Raw genomic sequence first — 26,669 nt, forward strand, 5'->3', positions numbered from 1 at the left:
GGTTAGGTTTATTCTTAGGTATTTTCTTTCTTTCTTTTTTTTTTTTTTTTTTAATATTTCTATTGAGAGAGAGAGAGCATGAGCAAGTGCAGGTGAGGAAGGGGCAGGGAGAGGGAGAGAGAGAGAATCCCGAGCAGGCTCTGCATTGTCAGCATAGAGCATAATGCAGGGCTCAGTCCCCTGAACCGTGAGATCATGACCTGAGCCAAAATCAAGAGTCAGACACTTAACTGACTGAGCCACCCATCTGCTACTAGGACATTTACTTTTCTTAGCTCATTAAAAAAAAATTTTTTTTAATGTTTATTTATTTTAGAAGGAGAGAGAGACAGAGTGTGATTGGGGGAGAGGCAGAGAGAGAGGGAGACACAGAATGTGAAGCAGGCTCCAGGCTCTGAGCTGTCAGCACAGAGCCTGACTTGGGGCTCAAACTCACAAACCGCGAGATCATGACCTGAGCCAAAGTCAGATGCTTAACCGACTGAGCCACCCAGGTGCCCCTTTCTTAGCTCATTTTAGATGATAGCTGTCTCTCTTTCCATAAAAGTATGGAGGACTCACATTTTTGCTTTCTTTCAGAGTTAAGGATTTCTTCTGTTCTCTCTCTTTTTTATTAAGTTTTATTTATTTTTGAGAGAAATGGAGAGCGTGTACACAGACATGGAAGGGGGAGGGGCAGAGAGCGAGAGGGAGAAGAGAGAATCACAAGCAGGATCCGTGTCAGCACAGAGCCCATATGGGGCCTGAACCCACAAACCGCGAGATCATGATCTGAGCCAAAATCAAGAGCTGGACACTCAACCGACTGAACCACCCAGGCGCCCCTGTTCTCTCTCTCTCTCTTTTTTTTTTTTTAAATTTTTAAATGTTTCTTTATATTAGAGAGAAACACTGGTGAGTAGGGGAGGGGCAGAGAGAGACAGAGACAGAATCTGAAGCAGGCTCCAGGCTCTGAGCTGTCAGCACAGCCTGTCACAGGGTTTGAACTCACAAGCTGTGAGATTATGACCTGAGCAAAGTCAGACACTTAGCTGACTGAGCCACCCAGTTACCCCCCTAGGCGCCCCTGTTTTCTTAATTGTTTTACATGTATTATCATTAATAAAATCTAGATTCCCTGAAGATTGACAACTTGTACCTCTGCCTATAAAAAATTGAATAATTTTGAGTAAATTCAGTTACTAAACATGTGGTTAAAAACTTAGTATTCATTATGAGCCAGCTGTATTGCATAGAATATATTTTTGTGTGCCTAACTACCAAACTCTTTTGGGGATCACCAGAGAATACTAAAGAATCAGTCTCCACCCCATTTTTGGTAAATTTTTTCATCCCTAATCCCCCATGGTTTTAACATTTCAGATAAGTAGTATCTTTATCCTTGACTTCAAGTAATGTAGTTTAGGAAAAGACAGTGAAAATTTGTTAAAAACCTCCTATGTGCCAGGTCCTAATACTAAAATTTAAAACAAAACTGAGTCTCTGTTTTTTGAGGGAGATATTAAAAAATAAATAAATGCTATTTATTGAATAAAAGCAAAGACGAGTGTGTTGGGGGAAAGGGAATTTGGAAAGGATTGTATGGAATTTGAGTTGGCCGGTGGAAAACGTAAAGAATTTGGTTCTATTTGCGAGAATCAATTTCATGCAGAACTTTGGAACTTGAGATGGGGTCAGAAAACCAGGGAGAGTAGTTTAAACAGGCATTAGAGAATCATTAAAATCTTTTGAGCAAGCTTTTGACAGAGTAATTTTCAAAGAAAGGTTGCCTGAAAATAGGCAAAATACATTGGCATAACAAGGCCTTGTAGTTATTTCTGTAATTAGATATCTTAGTCTTATTTAGCCTGTTCAAATTTTAGATTATTTAAATCATAGATTGCATGAAACATTAAAAAGATCTGAAATTTTTATTTAATTTTAAAAGTGAATGTCCATGCCTTTTTTTAACTTAGCTTTTCTGCTAGTCATTTTTCGTTTTTTAAACACTTTATTGGATACCACATACCCTAAAATCACCCATTTAAAATATACATTCATGGTTTTTAGTATATTCACGGGGTTCTACACTATCACCACAGTTTAATTTTAGAACATCTTCATTCCCCACCAAAAGAAACCTCATTCACATTAGCAGTTATCTCCATTCTCCTGTCTCCCCTTCTTTCTCCAGTCCTGAACAACTATTTTTTGTCTCCATGGATGTGCTGTTCTAGATAATGCATATTAATAGAATCATGCATTATGTACCACAGTTATATGGTTTACATTTTATGTCCTTGTGAAAATCATAGTTTCACTTTTGATCACACATCCAATCCTGGTAAGTACCATATCTGCATTTATGTGATATATCTTATCCCAAAGGAGTTGAGTTGGAGAAGGTAAGGGTTACCTCCTATCTTCTGAATTACTTGATTTCCTGTTATGTGTATAACCTAAAAAAGTTGAAACATAGGAGCAATCATGGACTCAAAAATTAAATATATTTTAAGATTTACCATGTACTATAGTATGTTGATTAATTATGAGAACTTTTTTTATTATAGTATATTCAGCAGAACATAAGAGCAGATTGTTCCAATATTGACAAAATTCTTGAACCACCTGAAGGCCAAGATGAAGGTGTATGGAAATATGAACATTTAAGGTAAGTCTTTATAATATATCAAAATAGTAGTAGTATTTCTATTAGTAAAAATAACCTTTAATGCTGATGATTATGAATCATAAATAAAATCATTTTGTAATTGCAGACTAAAAAGCTGAATTCTAAAGTTTTTGTGTTTTTGGTATTATAAAGTTTTCAACTTTGTTATTCACTGATTTTTTTTTCTAATTTATGGATTTGGCATTATTATCTTTTTACACAATTTTTCTTTTCTTTTTTTTTTTTTTGGAAAAACTATTTAAATTTTTTTAAACATTTATTTATTTTTGAGAGACAGAGACAGAGTGCAAGTGGGAGGTGGGGAAAAGAGAAAGGGAGACAGAATCCGAAGCAGGCTCCGGGCTCTGAGCTGTCAGCAGAGTCTGACGTGAGGCTCGAACTCACGAGCTGTGAGATCATGACCTGAGCCGAAGTCAGATGCTTAACTGACTGAGCCATCCAGACGCCCATGAAAAACTATTTTTGAGAGAGAGAGAGATTGTGTGTGTGTGGGGGGGGGGGGGGGGCGGAGAAAGAGAATCCCCAGTAGGCTCCTCACTGTCAGCATGAAACCTGATGTGGGGTTCGAACTCCCGAACCATAAGATCATGACCTGAGCTGAAGTCGTATGCTTAACCAACTGAGCCACCCAGGCACCCCGCCCCCCCTCCGCCCCCGGCCTTTTTGAGTAATCTCTATACCCAGTGTGGGGCTTAAATCCATGAACCCAAGATCAAGTTGGTAGCATTCTTACCACCTGAGCCATCCAGATGCCCCTATAGAGTTTTTCTTAAATACAAATTATTCCTTAACCACAAATACATTGTTTCTATTTTTCCACTCATGATAAACTTTATTTCTCTATAAAGTTTATTTCACTATAAAGTAACACAAGATTCCAGTGTAAGCTTGGTGTCTGATGAGTTGCCTATTAACTACTGTGAAGTGTGGTAAATAAAAATTAATTGTAAATAAAAATTAATTGTAATTCTGAAGGAGTTTGGGGACTTTTGATGATGCCCTTTGAATGAGAAAATTGATGACTAGTGAATGACTAGTTAACAAGAATTAACTTTAAAAGCAGCTTAATCCTAGGGGTGCCTGGGTGGCTTAGTTGGTTAAGCGTTCAACTCTTGATTTTGGCTCAGGTCATGATCTTGCAGTTTGTGAGAACGAGCCCTGAATCAAGCGCCAGACTGACACTTGCTGTCAAAATAAATAAAAATTAAAAAATAAGTAAAGGCAGCTTAATCCTGAAGTTACTAAGTTATTTCTTGAAGTTGCAAGCTTCTCTGTAAACGGGAGCTGAGATGAGTTGGTAGGTTAAATATAAAGAATGTAGCTAGAGATAGATGTTCATTAGGGTTTGTAACTTTTTAATTTTTAAATAATAAGTGAAATTGAAATAGGACTTTTCCTGCATAAATTAGACCACTTTTTTTGTGATGAGTCCCACAAATTGTAGACTGGGCACTGTTTTTCAGTTTGGTTTGGTTTGATCTGGTGTGTTTTGGGGTTTTTTTTTGCTACAGACTTGTTATATAGACATTGCTAAGACATAATATCTTGTCATAACAGTCCAGCAATTTCAGGATGCTAAGACTTCTTTGTACTCTGCTGGTTTCTTAGACAAATCACTTGACTATTTGATCTAGTGTTTTTAGAGATTTTATTTTTAAGTAATTTCTGCACCCAACGTGGGGCTCGAATGCACAACCTTGAGATCAAGAGTCACATGCTCCAACAACTGAGCCAGCTGGGTTCCCCTGACATAGTTTTTTTAAAAATACATCTCAGTGCATGATAATTGAAGGTATGAATATGTAGATATTTTCCCATTCTTATAAATCAAAATAGCACTTTAGATTCTCTGCTTTTTTTAATTTTATTTTTTATTAAAAGATTTTTTTTATTATTTATTTATTTGAGAGAGAGAGAGAGAGAGAGAGAGAGAGGGAGAGAGAGAGAGAGACAGTGACAGTGTAAGCAGGGGAGGGGCAGAGAGAGGTAACAGAATCTGAAGCAGGCTCCCGGCTCTGAACTGTCAGCACAAAGCCTGATGCAGGGCCCGAACTCATGAACCATAAGATCATGACCTGAGCCGAAGTCGGACATTTAACCAGCTGAGCCACCCAGGCACCCCTCTGCCTTATTTTAATCAGCTTTGAAAATAACTACTTACTTACCTGTTAGGATTAATGATGAAAATAAGTGGGGATTTTTTTTTCACTACAAGCATAATCCTAACAAGTGAGGGCTGATTTTAGCATATAAGATTTTAATTTCAGATCTAGGAAAACCTTTTCCTCCATATTTAATTAGACTATAAAATATGCAGTATACCAAACTTATAAAATCTTTCTCATGCATATTCCATTTGTCCTGGTGCTGTTATTTTTAGTTTTTTTTTTTTTTCCTGAATATTAGCCACTTTATTTTGGTTTCGTATTTATGTATTAAATATCACATATATATTCTTTTGTGTCTTCATCATAGTGTATATATCTTTATAGTTGACCAAGAAGAATTTCAAAAGTAGCTTTTTGAGTTTTTGCATGTACTTGATGTAATTGATTTGAGGCTTAATACTTGCTCTTATTGGTTAATATTGTTGATTATATTATGATGTTAATGGGACTTCATTCAAATCTCCCACTAGCCCATATGGAATCTTTGTAATTGGAAGAGATGCTCCTTCTTCTGAGTGGATGCAATCCTATGTATGACTTAAGAGATTAGAGCATAGGCTGGATTTCAGCTCTGGCTTGTCTCTTCAGCTGCACAACTCTATATGTTAGCCCTATATTGAATTAACTGGAAGCTGTTAGATTTGCACTGTGTGCCACAGATTGTACCCATAAACACTGCCAAATCAGTTAGCTTAGTTTTGCTGTTGGCCATACGTGAGTTAAAGTAGATGAGAAACTTATTTTTCACCACCTGTCTTTATTACCACTTAGTGGAAAACAACTTGAAAATTTGCATGCAGCCTATAGATACAGGGCAGTAGAGGGTGATGTGGTGATTCAGAAATAGTGTTATTTTAGTGATCTAAGAACTGCATTATTGTTAGGGATCTGGAAAGGACATACATTTACAGAGAATTGAAAATTTGACTCCTTATTTGCTTTCTTCTATAGCTTTTCTTTTATATATGTGTGGGGTTTTTTGTTTTTTTCCCTTTTGGGACTCTCCTTTATCTTCTAACTAAGTAGGTTTTAGTTTTGCATTTGTAGGGAACCACACTGTTCTCATTTGTTGGGGAAACATAATACTGATTAATTAGGTAAGATTTTTAGAGGGGATGTGTTCAGTATTTTGACAGCTATTAAAGTAAGTTATCTTAGTGACATAGAGGATTGATGGTCTTTTCATATAAAATAACAAGTTTGTCTAAAAATGATGATCTCAATCTTACACAATTTCCTCTATTCTTCACTTATTAAAAAACATTTTGAACACTTACTATGTTCCAAGAATTGTTCTAGGCTTTATAATTCTGTTTGGCAGTTTTAGAAGAGTATCATGAAAAAATGCTACAATCTACTAAGTGACCAAAAAGCCAGATAAAAAATTGTGTATGATTTGGTCCCAATATAGTTTAATCTTTGCATAGAAAATCAAATTTGTATATAAGTAATAATTAACTTTTGGGAGAGGTGGTAGAATTACGAAGGACCTTCTTATTGTACATTATATATTTGATCATATTTAAAGTTTTCATAAGGACCATGTTGTTTGTAATCAGAACAAAGTTTGTAGAATATTCAGGTATTTAAAACATCTAGTTTTATGTTTGTATTCAGATAAATACACACATGATGTTTTACATAACTGGAATCTTACTGTAAATATAAATATATACCCTTTGTTTATGTATATACCAACATTTTGCTACTGTGCAATTGCTGATTATTTGGAATGTTTCAAAAAAATTTCATATTTTCTGTCAATGTCTTTATACATTTATCTGTATGTCTGATTATTTTATTAGAATAGATTTCTAGGAGAATGACTTTGTAAATAAAAGTATATACTTCCGAAGCATTTTGTAACTATTTCCAAATTCAGAAAAATTCTACCAATTTCCAGTGTATAATTATAATCAACTCACTGGAGGCTGATATTGAACATTATTAGGGTTGTTAGTTTTGGGTTTTGCATACTAATCTCTATGCCTTTGTACAAAATATGCCATGTAAATTCAGATGGTGTTGACAGTGGTGACGACAAAGGAAGGATGGTACTGATGGGATTCTGCTTTTACAGTTAGTATTCTGAAAATAATGTGGAGGATGGATAAGACTTTTCATTTATATATTTGCATTTTTAGGCAATTCTGTCTTGAACTGAATGGACTTGCTGTCAAACTTCAGGTAATATTTTCTTTAAGTTAAAGCTATTATTTAAAGTACTGATTTTTTCTGTTTTTGTAACATTAGGTGCTCCCAAAGACTCACCCAACATTTCTAATTATTCTGTACTTTTACATGGGAGTGTAGTAACCCAAATGATAGACTTTTTCATTGTTTTACATATTAAGAAGTGTAACTATTTCTAACAGAGTGAGTGCCATCCAGATACATGTACTCAGATGACTGCAACTGAACAATGGATTTTTCTTTGTGCAGCTCATAAGACTCCAAAAGAGGTGAGACATTATGAAATAGAATGCCTAATAAAATCATCATAACCTAAATCTCTCCATGAGAGTGGTCAATAAATTTTTAGTGTTTTAGTTCACTGTTTATTTTGCTGTTTGGCTTAGAGTTCTTTGTTTTAAGTTTATTGCCCCACTGCTATTTTAGGATTTATGATTATCATTTTTCATAATTGGATAATATCATGGGCTAGAACTCACTTTATGATTCATTGCCTATTACAGAATAACATCTACCATATGATGCTGATAGCTACTGTATAATGGATGAGATATACATGTTTAGTTTTTTGGTTCAGTTATAATTTTTTTTTTTTTTCAACATTTATTTATTTTTGGGACAGAGAGAGACAGAGCATGAACGGGGGAGGGGCAGAGAGAGAGGGAGACACAGAATCGGAAGCAGGCTCCAGGCTCCGAGCCATCAGCCCAGAGCCTGACGCGGGGCTCGAACTCACGAACCGCGAGATCGTGACCTGGCTGAAGCCGGACGCTTAACCGACTGCGCCACCCAGGCGCCCCTCAGTTATAATTTTTTTTAATGTTTATTTATTTTGAGAGAGAGAGCGTGCACAGCAGGGAGGAGCAGAGAGAGAGAATCCCAAGCAGGTTCCATGCTGTCAGCACAGAGCCCGACATAGGGCTCGGTCCCATGAACCATGAGATCATGATCTGAGCTGAAATTAAGAGTCTGGTACTCAACTGACTGAGCCACCCAGGCGCCTTGTAATTTCTTTTGATAGGAATAACTGTTGGTGATTACAAGTTGATGAGTTATCTATTAAAGAAATGGTTGTTTTTGGGCTTTTTAACTTTATAGGTCAGTATTTTTTACCTACTTTTTTTTTAATATTTCTTTTTTTTTTTTTGAGTTTATTTATTTTGAGAGAAAAAGTGTGTATGAAAGTGGGAGAGGGGCAGAGAGAGAGGGAGAAAGAAAATCCCAAGCATATTCCACACTGTCAGCACAGAGCTTGTCGCGGGGCTAGATCTCCCAAATCATAAGATCATGACCTGAGCCGAAACCAGACACTTAACCGATAGAACCACTCAGGCACCCCTTATATTTCTTACTATTTGTTTGAAACCCACCATAATGATTTTCCTCTTCATAATTGGCCCTACATTGAAAAAGTTATTCATGTTGTTTTCTCCTCATTTAGTTTTTGTCATGGTGAGAGTATAGGAAGTAGCAATTGTTTATAGAACATTTTTAGTTACAAGTAATTCCTTCATATTATCTAATATCCAGTACATATTCAGTTTTCCTTAGTTATTTCAAAAGTTGCAGCTAGTTTGTTTAAACTATGCATTGCATTTTCCTTGATCTGCATTCCTTTTAATCCATAGTTTTTTTTTTTTTTTTTTTTTTTTGGATACTTAAACTCATTGAAAATAATTGGGGTTAGGCCAATTCTGCAGAATTATAGACTGTCAAATGATCATTTTATTGATAGACCTCTAAGGCTTAAAGACAAGTGACTTTCTGTTTGCAAAATTCACATCTGATGTTCTTTTATTTGAAAAGGCAAGTTCTCTGCTCGCTTTGGCAGCACATATACTAAAATTGGAAGAACGATACAGACTAGATTAGCATGGCCCCCGTGCAAGGATGACATGCAAATTCGTAAGCGTTCCATATTTTTAGAGCCTAAATGTCCATCAGCTGATGAATGGATAAAGAAATTGTGGTTTATATATACAATGGAATACTACTTGGCAATGAGAAAGGATGAAATATGGCCCTTTGTAGCAATGTGGATGGAACTGGAGAGTGTTATGCTAAGTGAAATAAGTCATAAAGAGAAAGACAGATACCATATGTTTTCACTCTTATGTAGATGGATCCTGAGAAACTTAACAGAAGACCGTGCGGGAGAGGAAGGAGGAAAAAAAAAGTTAGAGGGAGGGAGCCAAACCATAAGAGACTATTAAAAACTGAGAATAAACTGAGGTTTGTTGGGGGTGGGAGGGAGGGGAAAGTGGGTGATGGGCACTGAGGAGGGCACCTGTTGGGATGAGCACTGGGTGTTGTATGGAAACCAATTTGACAATAAATTTCATATTAAAAAAAAAATGAAAAGGCAAGTTCTCCAAAATAAGAAGTATCTGGTACTTGTCTAAGCAAATAGACAAGTTGACTTATTGGATGACTTATTTGGATGACTAATTTCATTCAGGGTGTTACTCTTTTGGTGTTAGTTAGTTGAAGCAATATTATCATTTTATATATGGGAAAATCCACATAGCAGTTTTATTGATAATTTATTGATATCGGCTACATAGTATAGTGAATTATGTGATAATTGCAATTAGGAAACTGAATCAAGAAGGCTAGTTTCATTTTGGCAAATAGTAAAGATGCATTATTCTCACTTTAGAGTGGAAAAGATAACCAGTTTGTGATGTATTATGAGATTTATATGGACTGACGTTGTTATATTTGCTTTTTTTCTTGATTAGTAATATAAGATAGGATGATTATCAGCATTAGGTCTTGTGAATGAGTCTTAGAATTGTAACATTGTTTGCTGAAGACCAGCTCCATTGAATTGTGTCAAGGGAGGATGAATGATGGTGGCATTTTCAAGTGGTAAGTTGTATGCAAAGGAATTTCTTTAAAAATACAAAAGAAAATCTTGAAAGGACACTTTATGAACTCTTAGAATAATTGTGTAGTCAGGAAATAATAGCAACTAATAAATTAGGAACTAAGAAAGTTGTTCTTACAGATGAAAAGAACAGGGAAGATTGTAAAGAGGCAGGGTACTCAGCACCAATGGTGATTTTACTCAATGTTCTTGAGAATTAAAGAGTCATTGCAACAGATAGAGTTAATTGTACATAATGACTGTGACAACTTGTTATCAACAACAACTTGTTATCATCTGCTAGCCCTTTCAGTCACATGCAGACTGCAGTAGCATTATAAATATATATTTGGCAAAATAGAATTTCTAAAAGCCTGTGAACAAATTCCTTCTTATTTTGTAACCTTGTATATTTTGCTAACTTTTTGCTGTTACAAATGATACAAAATAGGATTAGTTAACTGAGAGTTAATTGGAGAGAGATGGAGGGAAGCAGCTAAAACAAGATAAAACCTTTCCCCCAACTCCAAAAAAGTTTTTTTTTCTTCCAGTAACCAAAGATCTAAATTTATGCTGATACAATAGTAGTCATGAACCACATGCAGCTACAGAGCATTTAATGTTGGTAGTCCAAACTGAGATATGCTCAAAGTATGAAATAAAATACCCTTTCAAAGAGTACAGAAAGACATCAAATATCTCATTAAGAGAGAACTAGGTAATCTGTATACAAAAGAATGAAGTTAGACCCTTAACTCACACCTTATACAAAAATTAGCTCAAAATGGTTCAGAAACCTAAATATAACAACTAGAATTATAAAACTCTTAGAAACATATGTGTAAATCTTCATGGTCTTGGACTAGGCAATAATTTCTTAGATATGACCCCAAAAACACAAGTAATAGAAGAAAATATTCAGATTTTATCAAAACTAAAAATTTTTTTTGCCTCAAAGGACACTGTCAAGAAAGTGAAAGGACAGTCTACGAATGGGAGAAAATATTTTTTATAAATCATATCTCCGATAAGGGTTTGATACCCAGATACATAACTATTGCAACTCAGCAATTAAAAGACTACCTAGTTGGGGTGCCTGGGTGGCTCAGTCAGTTAAGCATCCAGCTTTTGATTTCGGCTCAGGTAATGATCTCATGGTTTGTGAGTTCGAGCCCTGTGTCAGGCTTTGTACTGATAATGTGGAGCCTGCTTGGGGTTATCTTCTCTATCTCCCCTCTCTACCCCTCCCCTACTTGCGTGCACTCATGCACTTGCTCACTCTCTCTCTCAAATAAGTAAACTTAAAAAAAATGAAGATTACCCAGTTAAAAATGAACAAAGGATTTGTATAGACTTTTCTCTGAAGAAGATAAACAAATGGCCAATAAGCACATGAAAAAATGCTCATTAATCATCAAAACCACCCTGAGTGGATAAATGGAATGTACAGGATGGAATATCATTCAGCCATAAAAGAGAGTGAAGTTCTGATAACATGCTACAGTGTTGATGAACCTTGAGGACATTATGCTGAGTGAAATAAGCCGGACACCAAAGGGTAGATGTTACATGACTCCACTTACATGAAATATTTATAAAGAGCAAATTCATAGATGTAGAAAGTACATTAGAGGTTGCTAGGGGTTGGGGGATAGTGGACATGGGACATTATTGCGTAATGGTTTACAGAGTTTCTGTTTAGGATGATGAAAAACCTTTGGTTGGAAATACATAGAAGTGATGGTTGCACAATAGTGAATGTAATTAGTGCCACTGAGTTGTACATCTAAAAAAGGTTGAGACGGGAGGGAGCACCTGGGTAGCTCTGTCGCTTCAGTGCGTGACTTCAGCTCAGGTCCTGATCTCATGGTTGGTGAATTTGAGCCCCACATCAGGCTCTCTGTTGTCAGCATGGAGTCTGCTTGGGATTCTGTCTCTCCCTCTATCTTGGCCCCTCCCCCCCCCCCCCCCCACTGTCTCAAAATATATAAACTTAAAAAAAAAAGGTTGAAATGGCAGAATTCATCTTAAATGTATTTCACCACTTTTTTTTTAATGGAAAAAGAAAAGACACACCCCACAATGGCGTACACTTCACCTACTAGAATGATCAAAATATAAGAGATAATAACAAGTGTTGGCCAGGATGTGGAGAAAGGAGCATCATCATACAATGCTGATAGGACTATAAAATACTGTAGCCACTTTGGGAAGTAGTTTGGAAGTTCTTTAAAATGATAAGCATAGTTACCATATGACTTAGTAGTTCCACTTTTAGGTGTATACCTAAAAGAAATGAGAACATATGTCCATACAAAACTTGTACACTGATATAGTCACATTATTCATGATAGCCAAACATGGAAACGACCAAATTTTCATCAACTGAAGATGAGTAAATAAACAAAATGTGATACATGCACACAACGGAATAGTGTTCAGCCATAGAAAAGAATGAAGTCTATGAGGGATTACAGCATTTTTGTATATATTAAAAACAAAGTTTAAAAAGACTTTGAATCGAAAAAAGAGGTAATATTCATGCTGCACTATGGGTGAGCCTTGGAAAAATGCTAAGTGACACAAAAGGCCACATATGACTCCATTTTTTAGAAAATATCCAGAATAGGCAAATCCATGGAAAACAGAAAGATTAATTGTTGCTTCAAGTTAGGGGGAGGAGAGATTTGGAAGTGACTGCTAATTGATACTAGGTTTCTTTTTGGGGTGATGAAAATTTTCAGAAATGTAGTTGATGATGGTTGCATAAATTTGTGAATATATTAAAAACTTTTGAGTTTTTATTTTATTTTACTTTATTTTTTAAATGTTTATTATTGAAAGAGAGAGACAGAATGTGTATGGGGGAGGGGCAGAGAGAGAGAGGGAGACACAAAATCCAAAGTAGGGTCCAGGCTTTGAGCTGTCAGCACAGAGCTCAACATGGGTCTTGAACTCATGAACTGTGAGATCATGACCTGAGTTGAGGTCAGATGCTTAACCGACTGAGCCACCCAGGTGTCCCTGAGTTGTACATTTTAAAAGAGAAATTTTGCCAGGGCCCCTGGGTGGCCCAGTCAGTTAAGCATCCACTCGGGTCGTGATATGAAGCCCCACATCGGGGCTCAGTGTGGAGCCTGCTTGAGATTCATTCTCTCTTTCTCTGTGTCTCTCTGCCCCCTGCTCCCCAAAGCAATAAACATTTTAAAAGAAATTTTATGGTATGTGAATTACATGTTTGCTAATTTTTAAATACCCCAAAGAGGGGCGCCTGGGTGGCGCAGTCGGTTAAGCGTCCGACTTCAGCCAGGTCACGATCTCGCGGTCCGTGAGTTCGAGCCCCGCGTCAGGCTCTGGGCTGATGGCTCAGAGCCTGGAGCCTGTTTCCGATTCTGTGTCTCCCTCTCTCTCTGCCCCTCCCCCGTTCATGCTCTGTCTCTCTCTGTCCCAAAAATAAATAAACGTTGAAAAAAAAAATTTTTTTTAAATACCCCAAAGAAGTTCATTAATAATTTTTGTATCAGTTTTATGTTGACGTAATTTGGGGTAGATAAATAAATTATATCATTAAAATTAATTTCACCTGTTCTTTTTTAATGTAGTTTTGTTGTAACATTAAATTTTATAGTCATTCTGATATTGTAAGACGTTTTTCCTCAGACATACTCATGTTTTTGGAATAAGACAAGTATTTCATAACAGACCTCATGCAAGAGGTAGAGCTCTATGTTGATGCATTTTTTATATCCTTTCCTTTATAGTGTCCTGCAATAGACTATACTAGACACACACTTGATGGTGCTGCATGTCTTCTGAATAGCAATAAATATTTTCCCAGCAGGTAAATAAAACTTGTAAACATGGTGTTAAACTTTTTTGGATTTGATTTAAAAGGTTGATGTTTTTATTAAAACAAACTAGGTTGCTGCTTAATGAATTGTGTTCTTTAAACTTTTTTTTTTTTTTTTTTTTTTTAGCTATTTTATATTTAGCTAGTTGAGAATTACTCAAATTTTGAAATTAAGGTTGTGGTTAAACTAAAAGCAGCAGGACTTGGCTCGCAAAGCTCACAGGCCAGTTTAGTCAAGGGTACTTCCTGCAGGGCTGTCCCTCTTCTGCTTTAGAGTTGTGGTATTTACACACTTAACTTCTTGAATCTCTGTGATAGAGCTAGCCTCCTCTTAGACAGCATGCCTGAAGAGCACAATTTCCTAAGTTGGACTGGACTGCTTGTTTTTGAAGGATTCCTTATCCTTGCTTACAGATTTTTAAGATCTGGGAAGAAGGCTCTGCATATTGTAATATATTATTAGTGAGGTTTGTTACTGGTCTTTTATTCTATGAAGACACTTGTTATCAGATGGATAGATTTGGAGATTCCCCCCTGCTGCCCCAAATATCAACTTCAAAGAGCTCATATAAACTATGTTAAAAGATACTATTTTTTGCTTCAGTATCCTGTATATATTTTTTAATATCAAAAATATGCAAGCATTTTTTATTTGAAAAAATCAAATTCTGTAGAATAAAGCAATAATTCCTTTTAGTAGTTTTAATCATCTGTAGTGTACGAAGTGTTAATGTGGTAAATGTTATGTTCTAGGAAATTTTGATTTGTTGGGGATTTAATTGCATTGAACTTTCATAAAGTCTCAAAGCTTACAATACTGAGTATCTTAGGCACTGTGGTTACGTAGAAAGAGCACTGGCCCAGGAGTAAGGAACAGGGAGGGGTCCTGGTCCTGCTCTTGCCACTTATTAGCACTGTGACCTTGCACTGGTCACTTTTTTCCCCAAGGTTTAAGTCTCCACACTTGTCAATTGAGAAGATTAGACAACATTGTTCCTAAGATCTGTCCAGCTCTATGAATCTGATTTCTTTCCTATTTCTAGGGTTAGCATAAAGGAATCATCTGTAGCAAAACTAGGATCAGTATGCCGTAGGATTTACAGAATATTTTCACATGCTTATTTTCATCATCGGCAGATATTTGATGAATATGAAGTAAGTATATTTCACTAATTATCCTGATGCATTCTTATCAGAATGACAATAATATACATGGATGTTACATGTAGGCTTTTTTGGTTTTGAATAGTAAAATATCTTTTTTTCTTCCTCCCTACAGAATGAAACATTTTTGTGTCACCGGTTTACTAAATTTGTGATGAAATATAATTTGATGTCCAAGGATAACCTGATCGTACCAATTTTAGAAGAGGAAGTTCAGAATTCAGTTTCTGGGGAAAGTGAAGCATGAAGGGAATCATACAGAAAAAAATGTACTGATCACATAATTAACAATAATTATGTACTGTATATATATCGTTTAGACACATCAATCATGTATCCATATTATAGTTTCTTTGTTTAGTATAGGTTTTTGTATGCTGAGTGTTGCCTTTTAAAACGGGAAATACTTTTTAAGTTATTCATGAGCTGTATATTCACCAGTGTGGCACTCATGGTTTTTAAATAAGATTAGTATTATCTGTTTATAATGCCTGTTAATAAAAGAATTTACAGTTTGGTAAAATTGCTGCTAAACAATCATTGGATCACAATCCTCATCAGATAAACCTGTCTATGAAAAGATGAGTGAGCTTGAGGTTTCGCACAAGCCATTTACTAAAGAAATAGTAATATTTTCCTTTGGTTTTACCCCTAGTTTAGATATTCTAGAAAATTCTGTAGTACATAGTTCAGTCTTAACTGTTAACTTTTCAAAAATGAGATGAAAGTGTTTTCAAATTCTGTTTATAGTTTTTGATACACATATATGATTATGTGTATAATCCAAATATAAATGCAAATGAAGTATTAGTAATACCTAAATAATTTTACTGTGCTACATAAAGTATATTCTAGACCAGCATACTTGGAAAGGACTTACCTTTCTGCAGCAGTGGACTGTTAGATACAAGATGATGATAATGATAAGGCATGTAAATGATGTTCCCACTGGAAACCTGCCCTGCCCTTCTCATTTCCCTTAATTCCTTACCCAAACTACATTAGCTGGGAAGCTTTTCACCAGACTGTGATTTAGTGTGGCTTATACCTATTTATATTTCTATTAATTGCTTACAGATTATACCTCATATTAGCAATTACATTACACTACAGGAAAAATGTATTGGCATAGGCTCTTGCTTATCTTTGTTTTGCAAAATTGTTCTAATTACGGAAAGCACTCTTTAAGATAGTTTGATTCTTCCTGTTAGTAATATTAATCTTTTCATTTAACCATCTAAGAAACATTTAAGAGTTGAAAAATATTGTAGTATTTATTTTACATCCCTTCCCCACAAAGTTTATGTTTGAATTATATGCACATGTGAGTCTTTTTTTGCAATAATTCACAGCTTCCAAGGGTGTTGAATGGTCATACATTTTTTTGACTTTGTTATAATTCAGTATCTTGAGAAAGATTCAACTGCAGATTTTACAACCTTTTCATCTACTGAATGCAATTTTTAACAAAGCACTGGAGGTCTTATTGCTAAACTGGTTGTAATGAGGCACTAAGGGCAAAAAATTATACATGTAGTGAAGAAAATATTTTAAATCCATCTCTTGAACAGAATTAACAAATGAGAACTTTTTCATTTAAAGGGGTTATTTTGAAATGAAGATGAAAATGTATTCATCTTGATTTTTTTTTTTTCAAATTTAAGGAAATAATTTATACCATACTGTACAACAAAGGATGTGTAGCAAATATGTAGGAAATAGCAAACTGAGTGTGTATGTATATATTTATGCCTTTCCAAGCCTGGCAGTGTATTTGGCCTTCAACAGTGCTATCCCAGCAGCCAGTCGTTACTTTAACTCACAACTAACTATCTTTTTAAGAAGTTTTGTGTTCATAGTGAAAGCAATGTTGACTTTGAAATTATGCATTTATATTAATGTCACTAGAAACGAATGGGAGTAGTAATTTTTACACAAACTTGCTAAATATTGAGAGACTAAACTACTAAGTTAATAAATTATATATAGCAATGTAGCTGTTCTCTCTAGATGGTGTCTCACAATGGATTTCTGTTGCTTGATTATTTTCATAGTAAACATTTGAACTAAGGCCGTGGCTGGGATTGGTGATCTGGCTAAGTATATTGAAACACATTCTGAATTATAAGACTTGGTGTTAACGGGGAAATAAAGTATGTTTTTTCTTACTCATTCCATTTTCCCTGTACTGTGTGTTTGGAATTGATCATAAAAAAAAATACCCCAAAAAGAAAACATCAGTTTGTAGGCTTGCTTTTGTATTCACATTGAGGTCTTACTCATACTCATTGTACCATGAAATTGACTCATTGTACTAGGTATAAGACCTAAATGAAACAGTTACTGTTTTTCCTTATTACTCTTTACAGAATTTTGAAAATACACATGTATGTACATAAGTGGTATTAAAAAATTAACCTGACAAAAGATTGATTTATACAGTAAATCTAAGAAAGGAGGAAAAGAAAACTCGCAGTTCTGTGCAATAAGGAAATTAGGCTGCACTTTTTTTTTTTTGATTATCCAATATAGATCACAAAATTAAAACTTTCCATGAATTTTGCTCCTATAATCAACTCACTCTTAACTCACTCTTTCTCCTGTCATAACTGGGAAAGTAGCTAACTTTATGTTTCTGTAAGTATCCTAGTTCTCTTTTGTGTGTACATTTTCCCTGACTTGAGGTGTTAACTTTGCATTTCTCAGTTTCTCAGTTAAATTCTTAATGAGTTAATGCTTTCTAATAGAATCAAATTAGAAATCCGTGATTACATAGGGCAGCTGGGTGGCTCAGTTGGTTAAGCGTTCAGCTTTGGCTCAGGTCATGATCTCACAGTTTTGTTCGTGAGTTTGAGCCCCATGTCAGGCTCTGTGCTGACAGCTGGGAGCCTGGAGCCTGTTTGGATTCTGTGTCTCCCTTTCTCTCTGCCCCTCCCCTGCTTGTGCCCTGTCTCTCTCTCTCTCTCTCTCTCTCAAAAACAAACATTAAAAAAAAAATTAATCCATGATTACATTGTTAGCAAGGATAATGTTACAGTTTTTTTAACTTGTTTTATTTTTTATTTTTAAAAATTTACATCCAAATTAGCATATAGTGCAACAGTGATTTCAGGAGTAGACTCCTTAGTGCCCCTTACCCAAATTTAGCCCATCCCCCTCCCACAATCCCTCCAGCAACCCTGAGTTTGTTCTCCATATTTATGAGTCTCTTCTGTTTTGTCCCCCTCCCTGTTTTTATATTATTTTTGTTTCCCTTCCCTTATGTTCATCTGCTTTGTCTCTTAAAGTCCTCATATGAGTGAAGTCATATGACATTTGTCTTTCTCTGACTAATTTCACTTAGCATAATACCCTCCAGTTCCAACCACGTAGTTGCAAATGGCAAGTTCATTTCATTCTTTTTGATTGCCGAGTAATACTCCGTTGTTTATATACACCACATCTTCTTTATCCATTCATCCATCGATGGACGTTTAGGCTCTTTCCATACTTTGGCTATTGTTGATAGTGCTGCTATAAACGTTAGGGTGCACTTGTCCCTTCGAAACAGCACACCTGTATCCCTTGGATAAATACCTAGTAGTATAATTGCTGGGTTGTAGGGTAGTTCTATTTTTAGTTTTTTGAGGAAACTCCATACTGTTTTCTAGAGTGGCTGCACCAGCTTGCATTCCCAGGGTAATGTTACAGTTTTAAACCCACTAACTGATGTTAAATTCATTGTAATAGAACTAATTTGTTTTTTCCCTGGGTATTTTGCCCCGTGATGACAGTTTTTTGCCTGAAGGCTTCCTATAATTTTATTTGCACAAATTCTACATTTTATTTATACTTAAGTGTAGTTAAAAGTTTTCCTGGTGTTTTTCCTTGCTATGCAAATGTTTTAGTAAAAGTTGATTTTCATTTCTTGGATACAGCTAATTGTTGACTAAGACACTACCGATGTTTAACACATTTAGCTACTTATTTGAGATGGTCTAAAGATCTAAGTGTGGCTTCTGAAAAAATAGGCATTATTAGTGTGGTATACACAATAAAACCAGATAACTGCCAAGTGAAACCACTAGAGGGTTAGATTACTCATCTAAAAGATTTGATTAGGAGCCTCACTCTTAACATTTGGGGATACCTGGTATTTTATGTGGACTGGAAATCTAACTGCTTCATTTGTTTGATTTTTCTGCTATTTACATTTATTTTTATAATACTCAAAGCTTTATATCAAATGGAAGAACCTAATGTAATTAAGCAGAGAATACTAATTTTGACAACCTACATTCCCAAAAGTTAAATACAATTGACATCCTGCACTTCTATCCATGAAGTTAGTAAGAAAATATTCTTTTTTTTTTTTTTTTAATGCTTTATACATTGTTTTAAAAGATATTAGGGGCGCCTGGGTGGCTCAGTGGATTGCATGTCCAGCTCTTGATTTTGGCTCAGGTCATCTCAGGGTTGTAGCCACACATCAGGCTCTGTGCTGAGTCTGGAGCCTACTTGAGATTCTCCTTCTGCCTCTCCCCTGATCTCTCTCTCTGTATCTCTCTCTTATACATTTTAAAAAGTAAGAGGTTGGGGTGCTTGGGTGGCTCAGTCGGTTAAGCATCTGACTTTGGCCAAGGTCATGATCTCACTGGTCCCAAGTTCGAACGCCAGATCGGGCTCTGTGCTGACCACTCAGAGCCTGGAGCCTGAGATTCTGTGTCTGCCTCTCTGCTCCTCCCCCACTCACACTGTTTCTCTCTCAAAAATAAACATTAAAAAAAATTTTTTTTTAAGTAAGTTTAAATCAAGTAGGAATGATGGGATTGTGTCCTCATATTTTTCTAGCATATCCCTCAGAGATAAACTGAAGGAGTTAAAGGAATAGTAAAACTCCTAAGATGAGAAAAGGGTGGGTATGGTCACTGTTACAAATGAGATCCAATTCCGGTAACTTATTTACTTATTTATTTATTTAGAGAGAACAAGCATGTGCGTGCGTGCATGGGTGCCTGTGAATGAGGGAGGGGCAGAGGGAGAGAAAAACTCAAGCAGGCTGCATGCACACCCAGTTTGGAGCCCAACAGGGGCTCAATTTCAGGATCATGAGATCATGACCTGAGCCAAAATCAAGAGTCAGGTGCTTAATGGACTGAGCCACCCAGGTGCCCCTTCAGTAATTGAATGGAATCCTTTTGATTTTTAGGGAAATCCCTACTTCTCTGCCCCCCCAAAAGTTACAGTGTTTTTTGTTGTTAATATAATTTATTGTCAAATTGGCTAACATACAGTGTGTAAAGTGTGCTCTTGGTTTTGGGTGTAGATTCCCGTGATTCATTGCTTACATCCAACACCCAGTGCTCATCCCAACAAGTGCCCTAAATGCCAATCACCCGTTTTCCCCTCTCCCCCACTGCCCCGATTAACCCTGTTTGTTCTTATGTATTTAAGAGTCTCTTATGGTTTGCCTCCCTCCCTCTCTGTAACTATTTTTTCCCCTCCTCTCCCCCCATGGTCTTCTGTTAAGTTTCTCGAGATCCACATATGAATGAAAACATGATCTCTTTCTAAGTTACGGTGTTTTAAAACCAGGTGTGTATAGGAAAAAGTATATGCTTGCCTTGATTTGGGTAGTATTTAAACCACTTTAAAAATACTTGGTGCTTCTGGTTTTTTTAAACATAATTTTGCAAAGCAAATGCAGATCTTGGATTCTGATCCTTGAGATAATCATTAGTCAGTGATTGTATTAATTTTTGAAGTCTGCTGTAGTAGATTTAGTGGCTTAATATAAATTTCTTCTCTTACAGTTCTTGAGGTCAGAAGCTTGAAATCAGTTTTATTAGAGCTAAAATTAGGTTCCTGTTTCTTTTTAGAGGCTCAGGGGAAAATCCATTCCTTGCCTCTTTTATTGGCTGGAGGCTGCTGGCAGGCATTCTCTGGCTTATGGCCACATCATACTACTCTCTCCTTCCATCATTACTAATGCCTGCTCTTCTGTAGTGATCTCTCTGCTTCCTTCTTCTCAGGACATTTGTGATTATATCATTGGGCCCACCTGGATAATCCAGGATAATTTCCCCAATGCAAAATCCTTAATCACATTTGCAAAGTCCCTTTTGTATACAAATTAATATTCACAGGTTCTGGGATTAAGAAGTGGGCATTTTAGTGGACTTTAATAAAGTGGACTTTATTCAGCCTACCACAACAATCCTTTCAAATTCATTGTTAATTCTCCATTTTATGTGCTTAATTTTTAATCTGATTGTGGTACTTTTTATTTCTTGTATGTTATGTACTTGAGATGAACTTGGAATTTCTGCAATGGCAGCAATCTGATTCTGTAAGCAACCAAACATTCCAGGCCTGTTAAAATTTACCTGGTTTTCCTCAATCAAATCAACCCAAAATGCAAGAGGTTATCTTCTCTAATGCCACAGTTAAAAGTTCTCGTATTAGTGTCATTATAAAACAAGGCTTTTGAATTCTACCAAATTATAAGATTCAACATGTTTCAAATAGGCTCTCACATTTAAACAAAACAAGGTAACTGCCAACTCTTGCAACAAAGCTGTTTAGAGGGAGGTCAGCTGAGGGCTGGCTACCCTCTTTCTCTGTTTTCCTCTTTATGTAGCTTTCATCATCCTCTGTGACCTGGGGAAAAGCAGGTGGTATGTCCCAACCCCACTCCTTCCTCTAGGAACTTACCCAAAGTGAATGTTGTTGCTGTCACCAGATTTATCTCCCCCTCAAGAAAATATTTAACAATTACTGTTTATTGATTTGAAAGAAGTGTACCTTTTACCTCACCTCCTACATTTCCCAGTGGTTTCCCAAATGGATGGCATATCAGAGTCATTTGTGAAGCTTTTACAACTCACGTCTTCCAAAAAGAAAATCTAAACTGCAATTTCCTCTATCCCCATATGTGAGTGTGCCCCATACCTGTTGGTCTGGAATCTTTAGGACACTTAGTAGGGCCATCAGGTGTGTGCAGTCTTGCTTAGCATATTCTAGACCGAGGAACATATTTATCTATTTGGGAGCAACACAGACATTGAATCAGCCTTCATATCACCACTTAATTTGGGTGATTTGCTTAATTTTGGGAACTGAATCTAAAGTAACAGCTCTTGTTAGCACAACCAAAGGGCTCTGTGGTGCTGGTATTAGCAAATCCCAAGGAGAAAGATGAGAAAATATATTTAGAGCTAGAAAAGAACCTTAGGCATTACTGAGTTGAGCCTCCTTTTTCTTGTCCTCTTGTTTTATCGGAAAAAAAAAAAAAAAAAACCTCAACAAGAAACCAAGGCCACAGAAATTAAATACTTGTTCAGAATTTCCACAGATAGATAGTGCAGAGTTGGGGCCTCAGATCCCTCAACGGTGTGGAACTTAACGTAGAAAAGACGAAGAAAGGAGAAAAGTTCATCTGATGGGGTCTAGGAAACCAGCATCCCTTGCCACATGACTTCTCAGTAGTACAGTACCATAAACATGGGCCATCAGGTGATTGCCATTCTTAAAACACCCAAGTTAAAGTGCATGTTAGGATTCTCTAGCTGGGTCCTAAAGTACTTCTTGGGGCCAGAGCTTAACAAGGCAGTCTTTATCTTAGTCTCTGGGAGCAGGTTAGAGTCAGGGAGTTGTGTGAAATTTTTTCATCTAATAGAGTATTTGGTACATCTGAGTGTAGTACACTAAATAGTTGGGAGGTTTGGGGACTTCCAAAACCCCTAATCTATTTCCAGGGCATATCTTAATGACTACTGTGATTTGGGCTGATTATAAACAGCCCCTTCTCCTGCTTACAATTCTAAATTAAAAGTAGGTCAGTCATCAACTGGCTAAAATCCCATTTGCCTTCAGCTTTCACTAGCTAATTTACAAGTATGCCAAAAGCTTCACAATGTACTCATTCTTCCCAAGGGCTTCCTATACAACCAACCACTAACCTGATGGATCTCTCAAGTTTGACCAAAATGTGCTTCTTTGAGTTAGAATTGTACATTGCAGGTGTTGTCACTTGGCTATAGCCTTCTCTGTTTACATAGCAAGTGATTTAATACAAAATACGGAAATTCAAATCATCACCCTTCAAAAATTCAGTCTGATAATCTAGATCCAGTTGAGTGAATAAGCTGAGATGTTGTAAGCTATTAATGCAGAGGACATATTTCATGAATGGTTTCTCTTAAAAGAAGCCCTTTTTTTCTGGTGAAAAATACATTTGCATCTGTCTAGTTAGGTAAATGAACGCAGCATTTTAAGGACTGTATTTATGATCTTGAAAGCAAATTATAAAATAAACTTTAGATAACAGCTATGTAAACACCACAGTTTCTGGAAACCAGAAATGAGACTGCTGCAGAAGAAAGAAAGAAAATGTGAGATGTCTGTGACCTTCAAGCATAGAGGAATAAGTTATGGAAAAAAATGCATCTTTAACTATAGATATTCAATTTCTCCCTTACTAGATTTGGATTATCTTACAATATATAGGTTTTTAGTTCTACATTCTAGCGTTACTTTGAGAAAACTGCCTTTATAATGTTAAAAAAATTTCACTGAGTAGGGGCACCTGGGTGGCTCAGTCGGTTAAGTATCCGATTCTTGGTTTCAGCTCAGGTCATGATCTCACAGTTCATGGGTTTGAGCCCCAAATCGGGCTCTGCACTGACAGCTGGAAACCTGCTTGGAGTTCTCTCTCTCTCCCACTCTCTCTCCCTTTCCCTCCCCCACTCTCTCTCTGTCTCTCTCAAAATAAACATTAAAAAACTTTTCACTGAGTATCTGAAGGTCCTCAGTCTCATAAAAAATTTCAGTGAACAACATGCAAACTTTGTGTGTGATAATACAGTAGTTCTCCCCCACCCTCACCCCCGCCATATCTGCGGTTTCGCTGCCTGCAGTTTCACTATCCTGGGGTCAACTGCAGGCTGGAAGCAGATGATCCTCCCGACATCTTCAGAAGGTCAGTAGTAGCCTACTGCTGCATCACAGAGCCTATGTCATTCACCGCACTTCATCTCATTATGTATTTTATCTTCTCGCATCATCACAAGAAGGGTGATTACGGTGTAAGAGGAGACCCCATTCACCTAACTTTCATTACAGTGTACTGTTATCATTATTTGCTAATTGTTGTTAATCTCTTGCTGTGCCTAATAAGTTAAACTTTATCATGGGTATATATGTATAGGAAAAAAATACACTAATAGGGTTCAGTACTCTCCATGATTTCAGGCATCCACTAGGGCTGTTAGAATGTATCCCTTGCAGATAAGGGGGGGGGGGCTACTGTAATGGCTTATACTAATGTCCTATCCTGTCTAAAAAGGCTAGGACTTGTCAACAACCTCTGTTAAAATATTTTTGCTTATTCATATTAATAGGAAGTTTTTTCTAACCTATATTCATACCTTGTCCATTTATCAATCAATTTTCTTGGTGGTGTATTTATGTATAGTTATTTTTAACATCTGAACATAGTTAAATTTGAAATTAACAAATTAACATGTTTTTTGAATTTGAAATTAACAAATTAATTTGAAATTTGAAATTAACAAATTAACATTTTTATATATGTCATACCGTATTTATTTAACATCTGAACATAGTTAAATTTGAAATTAACAAATTAAATTTGTTAATACAACAGGATTTAAAATAACTAGTGATGATTTAGGGGAATTAGGAGGAGAGGGAGTTTTCAAGCATTGCTTGGGGCACGGGAAATATGGTGTGTGGCAGAATGAGCTTGGTGGTGAGAGCCTTATGGGTGGAATGAATGAGGTTTGCTGTTTCTGATTGAGATATCCACCTTTAGGGCAAGGGTGGAGACTAATAAGTTTTTATTTTTATAATTCAATACGAGTTCCAGATATAGAGCAATCACTCTAAGAAGAACCCATCAGTACAGAATGGACAGCTCAGATTTAGCAAGATAATAGCAAGTTGAATGTAACTATATTGATCGATGTCACATTTCTGGGGCATGAGGAGAGGCCTGTCTGTGAAGTAAGGGGTTAAGTGGCAGAAGGGTGGGCCTCATTAGAAGGAGTTGCCTCTCAAGGGTGTCTTTCTGGCTGTCAGGGCCCTCCAAATGGAAGGCATCATTATCTCTGCTGCTTTTCAGACACCACTCTGTTGCAAGATTCAAGGGCTCACCAGTACCCTAGAGCTTATTATGTACTCACGCAGAAATAAAAATCATTGCTTAGCTGGAATCAAAATGGAGTGTGAAAAGTGGTCAAAGATGCGGCCCGGAAATGTAGTGGTGATGGTGAATGGGATGCCAGGTGGATATCGACAGGACTAGACTTCTCTTGATGTCAGTGTCCTCTCAACCTGTGAGTTCCCGATTGCCTACTCTCTTCCAGTGCCTGTGGCATCCTGTATCTACTGATAAGGGCCCATCGGTAACCCCTAATCTCAGGTCCTGACACAGCCATGTGCTACTTTTCATGGTCTGAGATCCTGTGCCCTGAACTACTGAAGACCTTAAAGTCAGAGAATTTTAAGATCTTTGTAGGTTAGTAGATTCTACCCTGCACAAGATCAAATAAATTAAAATGTAATCCCATTTCAAATTAAATGTAATTTTTATATTTAAAAATATAAATTTGAATAGCTTTTTGTAATTGATTTTAAGAATTGGGCTCTCTGTTGGTCACTTAGTTACAATAGGCTGTGGTTTCTCATCAATAATCACACATTCTCTGGGATTTCTTGGAATTGAGAAAAGCTAATTTACACATTTTCAAAATTAATGACATTTTTATGAATATGAAAGGAAATAATGTTGCTAAATTTTATATTTTATAGCTGTTTAAATATTTTAGCTTTGCAGTTTTATTTTTTGAGCCATCATATTTTTTTAACTGGTTTCAAACCTTTTTTGGGATCCCTGAAAAGTTCATAGGTCTTCATGTTTAAAATGATCTGTTTATAATTTTCTGACACAAACACAGGCTATTATTAGAAATATTGTCATTATTTCATCAAGTATCATTTGCTTAGGGAAGCCTTCCCTGACCTTGAATATGTTAGGTTTGTCTGCTATATGCTCTCCTAGCAAATTTTGCTTTCTGTAAGAGTTATTTCCTTCCATCAACTACAATTATATGATTATTTCTATTATTATCATCTTTCTCCTCTGCTACCCTGTTGATCCCATAAGGGCAAGACTGCCTGTTTGTTCTCTAGTCCTTAGCATGGCATCTGACCAAGAATCAATAAATATGAATGAGTGGATGAGAGCATGAACCTGCAACTTCTTACAGGGGTTCTGTTTCAGGAGGAGGGCTTCATCGCTGACAAGGGCCTGAGCACTGAAAACTAAAAAGCATTCTTAAAATATATCCTCCTCCATCTTTTATTAAAGATGTCTGCCTTTAACAGCACTTGTTCTTGGCTGCTTGGCGTCCAGCCCTGGATATCTGGCTCTTCTGGAGATCCTGGGAACTACCTCATATACTTGACAAAGTAGTGAAGAAACTTTTTATTAGCTACTTAGAAATATATTTAAATCTTTGGGGATATTCAAAATTTAAAGATGCCCTATGTTTATTCTGGAGTTTCCCGGGAGTAATCTTGTTCACCACACTAAAAGGAACTTTTTTGAAAACTTAAAATTAGACATTAAAAAAAAAATAAGGATTTCAATTTATTGAGCACGTAACTAGGTGTCACGAACTGTGGTAAGTACATTCCCACATGATCCCACTTAATCTTCATACAATTTAATTTGTTTGTTGCTATCCCAAT

The 26,669-nt window shown here is 36.3% G+C and overlaps 1 protein-coding gene and 1 non-coding gene across 3 annotated transcripts in view; both read left to right on the forward strand.

Annotated features, from left to right (window-relative positions):
• The window catches only part of HSPE1 (heat shock protein family E (Hsp10) member 1), a 44,934-nt gene extending 27,847 nt beyond the window's left edge, over nt 1–17,087 (forward strand). For both annotated transcript variants that reach the window (XM_043577403.1, XM_043577401.1), the window contains 6 exons: nt 2,550–2,650; nt 6,984–7,026; nt 7,215–7,301; nt 13,663–13,742; nt 14,795–14,906; nt 15,031–17,087. In XM_043577403.1, the coding sequence (XP_043433338.1) occupies nt 2,550–2,650; nt 6,984–7,026; nt 7,215–7,301; nt 13,663–13,742; nt 14,795–14,906; nt 15,031–15,162 (555 nt within the window). In that variant the 3' untranslated portion in view covers nt 15,163–17,087. The remainder of the gene's footprint in view (nt 1–2,549; nt 2,651–6,983; nt 7,027–7,214; nt 7,302–13,662; nt 13,743–14,794; nt 14,907–15,030) is intronic.
• On the forward strand, nt 8,848–8,956 carry LOC122482275. The gene has a single exon (XR_006297076.1). It is a non-coding gene; the product is annotated as a U6 spliceosomal RNA (small nuclear RNA).
• Nucleotides 17,088–26,669: the final 9,582 nt, after the last annotated feature.

Source organism: Prionailurus bengalensis, chromosome C1, assembly GCF_016509475.1.
Source record: "Prionailurus bengalensis isolate Pbe53 chromosome C1, Fcat_Pben_1.1_paternal_pri, whole genome shotgun sequence".
Lineage (NCBI taxonomy): Eukaryota > Metazoa > Chordata > Mammalia > Carnivora > Felidae > Prionailurus > Prionailurus bengalensis.